A 12,476-nucleotide genomic window follows, 5' to 3' on the forward strand; every position below is an offset into this window, starting at 1 on the left:
TCCCCTCGGGACATCACGTATGAAAAAAGAAAGGCAATCAAATCGCAAGTTTTGCCAGATTTCATAGCAGAGTGGATGGAGCTGCAAAACACGGGACCTCCAGATTTGTCGAGAACTTGGACCATGAACTTTGATGGATCCAAGAGAGTAGAAGGAGCTAGCGCAGGAGTGATACTTATATCACCTGAAGGCGATAAGTTAAAATACGTCCTACGGATGACGTTCCCTAACGCATCCAACAATGAAGCAGAATATGAAGCCCTCATACACGGGATGAAGATGGCGAAAGCTTGCGGTGCAACTCGACTAAAAATCTTTGGCGACTCACAATTGGTGGCTCAGCAAGTTATGAACCAATGTGATGCAGTCAATGATAGCATGATAGCATACAAGGAGGTGTACAATGAGCTCGAGAAGCTGTTTGATGGATGCGAGGTAAATCACATCAGTAGATTGAGCAATGATGAAGCCGACGTTCTCGCAAACATCGGGTCGCAGTGCCTTCCAATCCCGCCAGGTGTATTTTGGGAAGAAATAGCGGAGAGATCCACGAAGCCGAAAAAGGTGCAGAAAAAAGCAAAGGAAGAAAAAACTTTGGCGCCCCTCAAGGAAGCCATGGAGGACGAAGAGGACCAAGAGCTTGTGATGATGGTAGAAGTTCCTTGGATGCAAGCGTACATATCATATATCCTCAGGAAAGAAATACCCGACGATCTAGTTGAGGCAAGGCGAGTTATTCGACGATCCAAAGCTTTCACAGTGGTCAAAGGGGAGTTATACAAGCGAAGTATTTCAGGCGTCTTGCAAAGGTGCGTCACACCCGAAGAAGGAAGAATAATTCTGAAGGATGTACACGAAGGAATATGTGGCCACCACGCGAGTAGTCGAGCTATTGCAGCCAAGGTTTTTCGGGCAGGATTCTATTGGTTGACAGCAATTGAGGATGCCAAGGAAATAGTACGAACCTGCGACGCGTGCCAAAGATTTGCCGCAAAACCTCACTCTCCGGCCGCAGAACTGATGCCAATACCATTGTCATGGCCCTTTGCCCAATGGGGACTTGATATGGTGGACAAGTTGCACAAAGCTTCGCCAGGAGGATATGAGTACCTGCTGGTCGCTGTCGATAAATTCACCAAGTGGGTAGAAGCGAAGCCAATAAATTCACCAGATGCAGCGTCGGCAATAAAGTTTGTGAAAGGCCTCGTTTTTCGGTTTGGAGTGCCTCATAGCATTGTCACAGATAACGGTACAAACTTTACGTCCAAGGAATTCAAGGAGTACTGCGCAGAAGTAGGCATTAAATTGCACTTTGCGTCAGTTGGGCACCCGCAAACCAATGGCCAAGTCGAGAAAGCCAATGGTATCATCTGCAACGGCATCAAAAAGCGCCTGCTAGGACCGCTTGAAAAAGCTCGACATACCTGGCCAGAGGAATTGCCAAGTGTTTTGTGGAGCATCCGAACAACACCAAATACGGCGACACAAGAAACTCCGTTTTTTCTCGTCCACGGAGCCGAAGCAGTATTACCAATTGAAATAGAGCATGATTCTCCAAGAGTAACAGAGTATAACGAAGAAACATCACGAAAAGCTCGGGAGGATGATATGGACGCACTCGATGAAGCTCGAGACGAAGTACTTTCACGAGTCACCAAGTACCAGCAGGACCTCAAAAACTACCACAGTCGACGGTTAAGGCCAAGATCTTTCCAGGTCGGAGATTTGGTCTTACGGTTAAATCAAAAAAGTACTGAAAAGCTCGAATCACCATGGCTATGCCCTTACGTCGTCACGGAAGTCATCGACGGAGGAGCATACAGGATCAAGGACAAGAAGACGGGGGCTCCCGAGAAAAACCCCTGGAACGTGGCGCAGCTCAGGCGGTTCTACGCTTAGAGTCGAAATATAGTCCTCCTTTGTAAAAATACAATGTACTGAAACGCCCGTGAGTTTTCAGACGCACTCTTTTCCTTTTCGGGGCACCGAGTTGGGCCGGAAAGGTTTTTAATGAGGCGGGCTCGCGGTGCTGCAATATAATAAAGATAGTGGAGATATACTTCTTATTCTTCGACACGCTCGGGGGCTTAACGCCTTCAAGTTACAAAATACATACAATATAGATAAACTAGACTTACCGAAATATTTCGCCTTGGTAGAATAATACCTCGCCAAATATAACATCGGAAGCTAACAAATTATAAATATAGTATACTCGTCAAAATCTTATTGCTTTGGTCTGAAAACCTCGCAACAAAAATATAGAACTTCGACACCAAGACACTCGGGGGCTTGTAACCCACCGGGGGAAAAATAAATATATCTTCTTATGACAAGAGGAAAAAATCTTTGAGATAGCAAAACAGTATAAACTCCAGCCAAAGGCTCGGGGGCTCAGCGATCAAAAATAGAAATAATACAGAGTTGACAGCTTTACAATATAGATTATGTGTACAAATACACAAAGACATATCAATGGTGGAGCTACGGCAAAAAAAAAAGAAACAAAAATCCTCAATGGAAACCTAGCACATGGTCTATGGTTATGCACTTAGTAGAAGGACGAGTACTATGCTCAGCATAGCTTCCCTTCACGAAGAACTCAGCATCCATCCGAAGAAGTTCATCCATCATATCTTCGGCGACAGGAGTCACCAAATCATCAATCTTGCCCATATTTCTCTTCTTCTTCCACATTTTAGCCAGGCACGTGGGAACAATTTGATCCATGGGCAATTTTGGATAGCAAATTTTTATCATCATCATGGCAAACCTTGCGCCAGCAGAGAGTTGAGCCCGCACAAAGCCATGGATTCGAGGAGCATCCCGAAATTTTTCCATTAAAGCTGGAAGGGTCTCTGGCATCTTGTTCCGAGGGAACATGGTTCCATAAACTAAAAATAAAGTCTTCGTACAGAAGTCGAGGAAGTCACGGACCTGAGCCGCGCGATCTTGGAATCTGACAATTTGGCGGGTGCGCTCAGGAGTAACCCAAAAGTTAGACCCATGTTGTGCAGCCAGTCTAAGCAAAACATTGGCTCGAGCTTCAACACGTTGGTCTTCGGCAGCAGTATCCAAAAATGAGCCTGGCACAACAAACAAATTATCAAGGAAAGAAAAAACAACAAGAACAACATCCAACATGGTTATGAACAGGAAACATACCTGTCATGTCCAAGCTAGCGTCAGTCATCAGTTGAAGCATATAATTTTCGCGAGAAGAAGTTTCGGTAGCCTCAGCAACAGCAGCATCCTTTGCAGCAATGGCTTCTCTTGCCTGTTGAAGAGCAATTTTCTCTCTCTCGGACGCTTGTCGAGATTGTTCCATCATCGCAAGAGTTTGTTTCTTCATGGATTGGAGTTGTTGGCGAAGTTCTTGCAAATCTTGCGACAAGTGTTCACTTGAAAAATCTCCGGTAAGGGCTTTCTTCGAGAATGAAGAAGCAGGCGAAGTATCAGCAGAGCAAGGATTGGTCGAGTAGTTATCAAATATTAACTGGAAAAGAAAGTCTCAGGATCAATAATAGTGCAAGGGAGAATTTCATTGATTTCCAGGAAAGTTACATGGATATTACAGAAGGAGTTCTCCAAAAGGACTACTGAAGTAATTGTCGCCAAAGCTAGTATGGCGACAATAGCAAAAGAAAAAGAAAAAACAAAGAAAGCAAAAGAAGAGGCATTCAACTAGACCTCCGGCCTTGATGAGCTAGGAGTTGCAGATGGCTTGATCCCGAGATAGGCCAGGATTTTCTTCGTGTTGGGCTTCGCTGCCTTGATCAATGACCGCCATTTTGTTTGCTCTATCTGCTCGGTGTCGCCAACTTTCATCCAGTCAACAATTTGTTGACTGTCAGCGACCAAGGCAACAGTGCTCTCGATAGCAATCTTCATATTCTCCTGGCGCATCTTCAGTCCAAGATCCTCCGGTGGATTGAAGTCCTTGGCAAGGGCAAGGAAAGTCTTGGGCTCCTCTTTCTTCGGGAAGAAGTAGGGGAACAGCTTTGATAATCCTGCGTCAGCATGCTCCATGCCTTCGCGAACTTTGGTTCCATGAAACTCCAGATAAGAGAGTGCGTCAAGGAGAGGATCATTGTCGGGATTCTCAAGATCAAATTCTTGGTTTGTTCGACCTGCCACAGAAAATATATGTTGGTCGACAGCAAGTAAGAAAAAGCAAGTCTAAGAAAGATAGAAGGGATCGACAAAATTACCGAGGAAGCGCCGGTTCTGCGTGTTCAAGCGCTTGATGATCCCCTTTTCACGAGTAGCCTGTGCGGCCTTGTGCTCGTTCAAAGCAGTTTCAGCATCATCAAGTCTCTTTTGCAGATCATCGACACCAGCAGCTTTTGTCTTGGCCTTCTCAGCCTCTGCTTTAGCTTGGCTAGCGTCAAGTTCAGCTTTCTTGCGAGCCGTTTCGCTTTGCTCTAGTTTTTGAGCAAGCGTGTCGACAAGCTTGTTGGCCTCTGCAAGTTTCTCTGCCAAAATAGTAAAGAATCATCAAAATGGCGACAAGATAGGAGCAAGAAGCTATAAACAAGGGGCAGCAAAAAAGTTATTACCTTCAATCTTGCTGGCATACTCACGGTACCCAATGAATTGGGCATCGATGCGAACAAGCTCTTTGATCATAGGCTATCAAAGAAGAACAAAGAGAGAAAACGTCGGTATGGGAAAAATATGAAGGCATGAAAAAGCAAACAGAGGAAATATAGATAATGACAAGAAAACCAAGAACTTACATCATCCAAGAGAGAATTGGAGGAGCTACCCAATTGGAGGGTAGGCTCCGGGATTGTTTCAACCCTTGTCCTTTTTGGTGAAGGGACAAGAGGGCTTGAAGGAGGAGTGGTGGCGCCAACGTTTTGTTGAGGAGGCGAGGATTCTTCTCCCTCAACTGGCGTCTCCGAAACAATTAAAGTATGTGACGTGCTCGTTCGAGCAGCCACATCAAGAGTTGGTACTTCTTCCTCATCATCACTGCGATTAAAAATCGACAGCATAAAAAGCAAGATAAGACAAAAATCTTCGAGTATAAAAAATAAGGGGAAATAAAAGTGACTTACGAGCTGATGAGGGATTCAAGATATGGATCATAAGTTGCCTTCTGACGCGAAGGACCAACTTCTTCGGCTTTGGAGGTGCCGGAATCTTCGGCATCATTCCTTTTCCTCTTGTTCCTTGGAGAAACAACAGGAGGAGGAGATTGTGCCGATGCAGTGCCTTCGGAGGCAGCCTCCTTTTCAGAAGATCCCGCAGATTTTAGAGAATCCACGGGTTCATTCACAAAAGAAGGGGCATCTTGGTTGTCGTCGGTGACAACGGCCCTTTCCTCGACTTCTCCACCTTCAGGAAGGGGAGGAAGCGAGATAAGATTTGGGTGGTTCTGTACAAAAAAACAGGGGAAGATATCAGAAAAGGAGTTACAAAAAAGATAGCAAAGCAGTGACAAATCAATCGGCACAGGTTACCTTGGGAAGTGGATTGGCGGCGTTGAATGGTTTTACACGGCAAGAAGAAGGGACAGGATCTTTTTTGCTGAGAGACGAGATTTTTCGGACAAGCTTTTCTAAGTCCTTGACCTCCAAATCCGCTGACAACCGATCTGCGTCCTTGTCGCCAGCATATTTCTAGACAGGGTATTTGCGAGCCTGAAGCGGCTGCACTCTAGTCCTAAGAAAATATGCCGTGATTTGGATACCTGACAACTCTTTGCCGCGAGTATTTTGCAGCTCATGGATGCGAGTCATCAAGGCTTCTGTCGACATCTTTTCTTCTTCGGTAGCCTCTGCGTCCCAGGAGCGGCGGCGAAGAATTTTTTCGGCGCCATCGAAAGGAGGAATGTTGTCTTCAGCACATCCATGGTTCTCCTCCTGAATGTACAACCACTTCTTGCGCCACCCTTGAACTGAGTCAGGGAGTTTAACGTCGAAGTAATCGACGGTGGGGCGAACAGAAATTACAACGCCGCCTATATTATAGGCGACATTGGGAGAGCCATTGCGGCGACAAAAGAAAATGCGCTTCCACAGCGCCCAGTTAGGCTGGACGCCAAGGAAGGCTTCGCAGAGGGTGATGAAAATAGAAATATGGAGGATGGAATTGGGCGTCAGGTGGTGAAGTTGCAGACCGTAAATAAAGAGCAGTCCGCGGAGAAAAGGATGAATGGGGGCGGAAAGACCGCGGATGAGGTGGTCGACAAAACTTACCCGATACCCCATTGGTGGGGTTGGGTAGCTTTCCTCGCTAGGGAAGCTCAGCGCCTTGGGCTTCTTGCTGATTTCCAGCTTCTTCAGCAGATTGATGTCCTGGGTGGAAATCTTGGACCTTTCCCACTCCGCGGTTCCCAGATCCACGGCGGCCATTGATGATTCCGACATGCTGTGCCTAGTCAAACGACGCGGTGGCATCAACAATGGCGCAGGAATGCAGCTTCGAGAAGATGCGCTTAGGGGATTGAGGAGCGCAGGAGGAGGTTTTGCAGAGGAGAGCAGAGGTGCGGCGTGAGCGGAAGTGCTCGAGGAGGAAGAAGGAGATCTTATATAGAGGTGCGGCGAAACGGCGGACCGTTGGATGGAAAAAATGCGTGGCAGATGATAACCACGTGGAAGTGGGGGTAAAAAATTATTTTAACATTGGAGAAGTTACGGTACGTGCGCCAGAAAAAGCGGAGGACGTGTGTCCCCCACTTGCACGACGTGTCAAGATAGTGGATCAATTGGGCCCGCAAGGCAGCGGGAGGAGACTTCTCGCGATTTTTAACTCGCAATCGTGGCTATCGTCAGCAATAACATCACCTTGGCAGAAGAAAAAATTCGCCTTAAACAGCTTCATAAAAGGCGACATGGAAAAGTTATGCTGAGCCTTTGATCAAATACAAGTTTTTGATCAAATGCTCGGGGGCTACTTTGAAAAAATGAAAAGATCAAGAAATAGAAATGGCGTGAGCCTATGATCAAATACAAATATTTGTTCATAGCCTCGGGGGCTACTCCCATCGGGAGCGCTGTTCGCGCACCCGAGAAATTATAAAACTTCGGGAGATAAAAGAAAATATAGCGGCATAAGGCGTGGAGCCTACAACCAAGTACAAGTCCTTGGCTGTAGCCTCGGGGGCTACTCCCATCGGGAACGCTGTTCGCGTGCCCGATGAAATCATGAAAAAGAAAGAAAGAAAAAGAAAAAGAAAGATAGCAGACCAAAAGAGTATATTTCGAGTTATAAATAACTCTGCATATACTCCCATCGGGAGAGCATAAGTCATCTTTGACTCAATAAAATGTGCCATTCCAACAGCCGAATAAGCACTCGACAATATATTCTCAGAACGCCAAAGTTGCGATCAATTTCTGAATGGCGCAAATTTGCGAAGGTAAGACCCCAGATCCGTTCTGTGTGGCGTGGCGCCGTCTCTAACGTCGGTTTGCTACTTTTATCCGTATCAACAGATACGAACAAAAATCCTAACGGACGCGTTAGGTACCCGATAAATTTTACTGGGACTCGACAGAATGGTAAGACCTTAAGCGGCACCTGTCGAAGTTTACACCAGTATCCCGAGATCATGTCCAGGGACGTGATCTTGAAGTAGGTTTTTGCGGATTGCCACTAGAGCAGTTAACTAGTACCTGATCCGTCAGATGAACTAGCCCCAACTACCATTATCCCTGCACAATATAGAAGTTTATGTGAAGAAATATAGAAAAGTTAAAGTTGTCGAATAAAAAAAAACAGTGGAGATTTTCCCCGACTCTACGATTCAATCAAAATCTCGGGGGCTACTGACATAGGCATCCCAAATGGGCCTGCCGAAGATAGTACCCGGGGTTTACTGAAGGCCCACTACCCGAAGAATAAGAAGATTCGGAAGCCCAAGATATTATTAAGGAAAGCTAGAGTTGTAATAGGAAGTGTTATTTGTAATCTTGCGGGATGAGTTAGAAACCTTCCCGGACTCTGTAACTTGTACAACACGAATCCCTCGGCTCCGCCTCCTATATAAGGGGGAGTCGAGGGACGAAGAATCATCGAATCATTGTCTCTCAAACCCTAGTTTTCATAATCGTCGAGTACTTTTCGGCTGAAACCTTCGAGATCTACTTGCCCTCTACTTCCAACTAAACCCTAGTCTACAACCCGTAGGCATTGACAAGTTAATACCTTGTCACTTACACTTATTACCATAAAACTACTTAGCACCATAAATTTTTTGGAGACCTGGTTCTCTAAATTTACTTCTGAAACTGTTTGCTTCAAACTCCTTAATGGTCATTTCACTGCACATGTGCCCTCTTCTGGACAGGCCGTTGGGTCAACGGGAAAGCCATCTTGTACACCTGGAGTTCTGTTTCTTATTTGTGAGCATCTTACTATTTTGTTGACCATAATGGCATTCTATAGAACATTCCTCTCTGAGAATTTCAGATGGTGTTTTGAGTTCGTAAATATGCAAATGGAATTATTCTAAAATTTTATCAAATGGTTCTCCTTTTCAGTCGTTGATGAGTAAGTGAACCTGGTGGGTTTTTTTTAGCAACAGGTGTCATACAATTTAGTAGGCAAAATGGTCGACTAAAAGGAATTCGAGACTGAATGCGGAGCTTACAACTTCTAGGATTCAACCGGATGCAGAGCTAAATGTAGTAATGTAATCCATCCTAATGCGAAAAATATTGCCTTGCTCATGTTCTAGAAAAGAGCAGGACTAAGGATCAAATAATGAATGAGTAAGTTGCCGTAAGAACCTGCATGATTTAGATGCCATGCATGCCCACATCAGACTTAGAATTGATTTCAGTTTTTTTTTCATTTAACCTTATACAACAACAACAACAACAACCAAGCCTTTCAGTCCCAAACAAGTTGGGGTAGGCTAGAGTTGAAACCCATAAGATCTCGAAGCCAAGTCATGGTTCCGGAACGTGGATAGCTAACTTCCACGCACCCCTATCCTTGGCTAAATCTTTGTCGATATTCCAAACCTTCAGGTCTCTCTTAACGGACTCCTCCCATGTCAAGTTTGGTCTACCATGACCCCTCTTAACATTCTCATCACGCTTTATCCGTCCGCTATGCACTGGCGCTTCCGGAGGCCTCCGTTGGATATGTCCAAACCATCTGAGACGATGTTGGACTAGCTTCTCTTCAATCGGTGCTACCCCAACTCTCTCCCGTATATCGTCGTTCCGTACCCGATCCTTTCTTGTGTGGACACATATCCATCTCAACATGCGCATCTCTGCTACACTTAACTGTTGGATATGCCGTCTCTTCGTTGGCCAGCACTCAGCGCCATACAACATCGCAGGTCGGATAGCTGTCCTATAAAACCTGCCTCTTAGCTTTTGTGGCACTCTCTTGTCACAGAGTACGCCAGAAGCTTGGCGCCACTTCATCCAACCAGCCTTGATTCGGTGGCCCACATCTTCATCGATATCGCCATCCTTCTGCAACATGGACCCCAAATATCGAAAAGTGTCTCTCTCCGGTACCACCTGCCCATCAAGGCTAACCTCTCCCTCCTCGTGCCTAGTAGAACTGAAACTGCACCTCATGTATTCAGTTTTAGTTCTACTAAGCCTAAAACCTTTCGATTCGAGAGTTCGCCTCCACAACTCTAACTTTCTATTAACCCCCGTTCGGCTATCATCGACTAGCACCACATCATCCGCAAAGAGCATACACCATGGGATGTCTCCTTGTATATCCCTTGTGACCTCATCCATCACCAAATCAAAAAGATAAGGGCTCAAAGCTGACCCTTGGTGTAGCCCTATTCTAATTGGAAAGTCATCAGTGTCGCCATCGCTTGTTCGAACACTTGTCACAATATTATCATAATATCCTTGATGAGGGTAATGTACTTTATTGGGACTTTGTGTTTCTCCAAGGCCTACCACATGACATTCCGAGGTATCTTATCATAGGCCTTCTCCAAATCAATGAACACCATATGAAGGTCCTTCTTTTGCTCCCTGTATCTCTCCATCAGCTGTCGTACCAAGAAGATGGCTTTCATGGTAGACCTCCTAGGCATGAAACCAAATTGGTTTTTGGTCACGCTTGTCAACCTTCTTAAGCGGTGCTCAATGACTCTCTCCCATAGCTTCATAGTATGGCTCATCAGCTTGATTCCACGGTAATTAGTACAACTTTGAACATCCCCCTTGTTCTTGAAGATTGGTACTAAAATACTCCGCCTCCATTCTTCGGGCATCTTGTTTGACCGAAAAATGAGGTTGAAAAGCTTAGTTAGCCATACTATCGCTACGTCTCCAAGGCCTCTCCACGCCTCGATGGGGATACCATCAGGACCCATCGCCTTGCCGCCTTTCATCCTCCTTAACGCCTCCTTAACCTCAGACTCCTGGATACGTCGCACAAAGCACATGCTGGTATCATCAAAGGAGTCGTCTAGCTCAATGGTAGAGCTCTCAGCCTCTCCATTGTAAAGGTTGTCAAAGTACTCCCGCCATCTGCGCTTGATCGCCTCATCCTTCACAAGAAGCTGATCATCTACGTCCTTGATGCACTTGACTTCGTTGACATCCCTCGTCTTCCTCTCCCTAAACTTGGCCATCTTATAGATGTCCCTTTCGCCTTCCTTCGTGTTTAAACGTTGGTAGAGGTCCTCATACGCCCGACCCCTTGCTTCACTCACCGCCCGCTTTGCAGCCTTCTTCGCCACCTTGTACTTCTCCATGTTAGCTGCACTCCTGTCCAGATATAGGCATCTGAAACAGTCCTTTTTCTCCCTAATAACCTTCTGGACCTCATCGTTCCACCACCAGGTATCCTTAGCTTCCCTTCTACTTCCCTTAGTCACCCCAAACTCCTCTACGGCGACCTTCCGCAAGCAGGTCGCCATACTCGTCCACATCATGTTTGCATCGCCTCCTTCCTCCCAAGGGCCCTCCTTAATAACCCTCTCCCTGAAAGCCTGGGATGCCTCACCCTTGAGTTTCCACCACTTTGTTTTAGCGACTTTGGCGCGCTTACCCCGCTGGACACGGATCCTAAAGCGAAAGTCAGCAACCACCAGCTTATGTTGAGGGACAACACTCTCTCCAGGTATCACCTTACAATCAATGCAGGCGCGTCTGTCTTCTCTTCTAGAGAGGACAAAATCAATCTGGCTAGAGTGTAGACCACTACTGAACGTCACTAGATGGGATTCTCTCTTCCTAAAGAGGGTGTTAGCTACGACCATGTCATAGGCTAGAGCGAAGCTCAGGACATCTTCTCCTTCTTGGTTCCTGATGCCATAGCCAAAGCCCCCATGCACCCTTTCAAAACCTGTGTTAGATGTACCCACATGGCCATTGAGGTCTCCTCCTATGAAGAGCTTCTCACCAATAGGTACCCTCCTAACCAAGTCCTCCAGGCCTTCCCAGAAACTCCCTCTTGGTGCTCTCATTGTGGCCTACTTGTGGGGCATACGCGCTGATAACATTGAGGACTAAGTCCCCAACAACCAGCTTGACAAGGATCATCCGGTCCCCTTGCCTCTTGACGTCCACAACTCCATCCCTGAGGCTCTTATTGACTAAGATGCCTACTCCATTTTTGTTTGAAGTTGTCCCCATGTACCACAACTTGAAACCGGTATCCTCCACCTCCTTCGCCTTCTGTCCCTTCCATTTGGTCTCTTGGACACAAAGGACATCAACACGCCTCCTCACCGCTGTATCAACTAACTCCCGTAACTTACCCGTCAGGGACCCTACGTTCCAGCTACCTAAGCGTATCCTCCTAGGCTAGGCTAACTTCCTTACCCTCCGCACTCGTCGAGTCAAATGCGGAGACCCTTGCTCATTTTTCACTACACCGGGGCGTCGGTGCAGCGCGCCACTAAGGATACGGCGACCCGATCCTTGCTCACTTATCACCGTATCCAGATCAAGATACGGCGCGCCACCAAGGGGGTGACGGCCCGGTCCTTGCCCATTTGACACCACACCCGGGTTCCGACGTGGCGCGTCGCTAAGAGGGTTACGCCCCAACGAGGTTCCTTTGGGTTTCATCTCCATAAGAGTGGCTGGGTTTTTTACGTTGGCTCGCCTCGCCTATCACAACCCTCCTCCTTTACCCGGGCTTGGGACCGGCTATGTTGAGACAACATAGGCAGAGTCAAAAAAACCCAAAGGTGAGTCCAGAAAATATTTGGCCAGGCTAGAAATGCATACCTGATTTAGGAGCCGGATACAATACGGTTTGAGTGCTCGGACCTTGCACTGCCACACTTGAATCGGCACATGACAACCATGTTGGAGATATGCCCTAGAGGCAATAATAAAGTGGTTATTATTTATATCTTTATGTTTATGATAAATGTTTATATATCATGCTATAATTGTATTAACCGAAACATTAGTACATGTGTGATATGTAGACAACAAGAAGTCCCTAGTATGCCTCTTAAACTAGCTTGTTGATTAATGGATGATTAGTTTCATAATCATGAACATTGGATGTTATTA

General features: G+C 46.3%; 1 protein-coding gene across 1 annotated transcript; it reads right to left on the bottom strand.

Moving 5' to 3' along the window:
- Positions 1–8,685: 8,685 nt before the first annotated feature.
- On the bottom strand, positions 8,686–11,413 carry LOC127346793 (uncharacterized). Its single transcript, XM_071828963.1, has 2 exons — positions 10,303–11,413; positions 8,686–8,741 (listed from the first exon to the last, which is right to left on the bottom strand). Exons 1-2 carry the CDS (start codon positions 11,411–11,413, stop codon positions 8,686–8,688), a joined length of 1,167 nt encoding a protein of 388 aa, XP_071685064.1.
- Between the last annotated feature and the right edge of the window lie 1,063 nt (positions 11,414–12,476).

This window comes from Lolium perenne, chromosome 4 (genome assembly GCF_019359855.2).
Source record: "Lolium perenne isolate Kyuss_39 chromosome 4, Kyuss_2.0, whole genome shotgun sequence".
Classification (NCBI taxonomy): domain Eukaryota; kingdom Viridiplantae; phylum Streptophyta; class Magnoliopsida; order Poales; family Poaceae; genus Lolium; species Lolium perenne.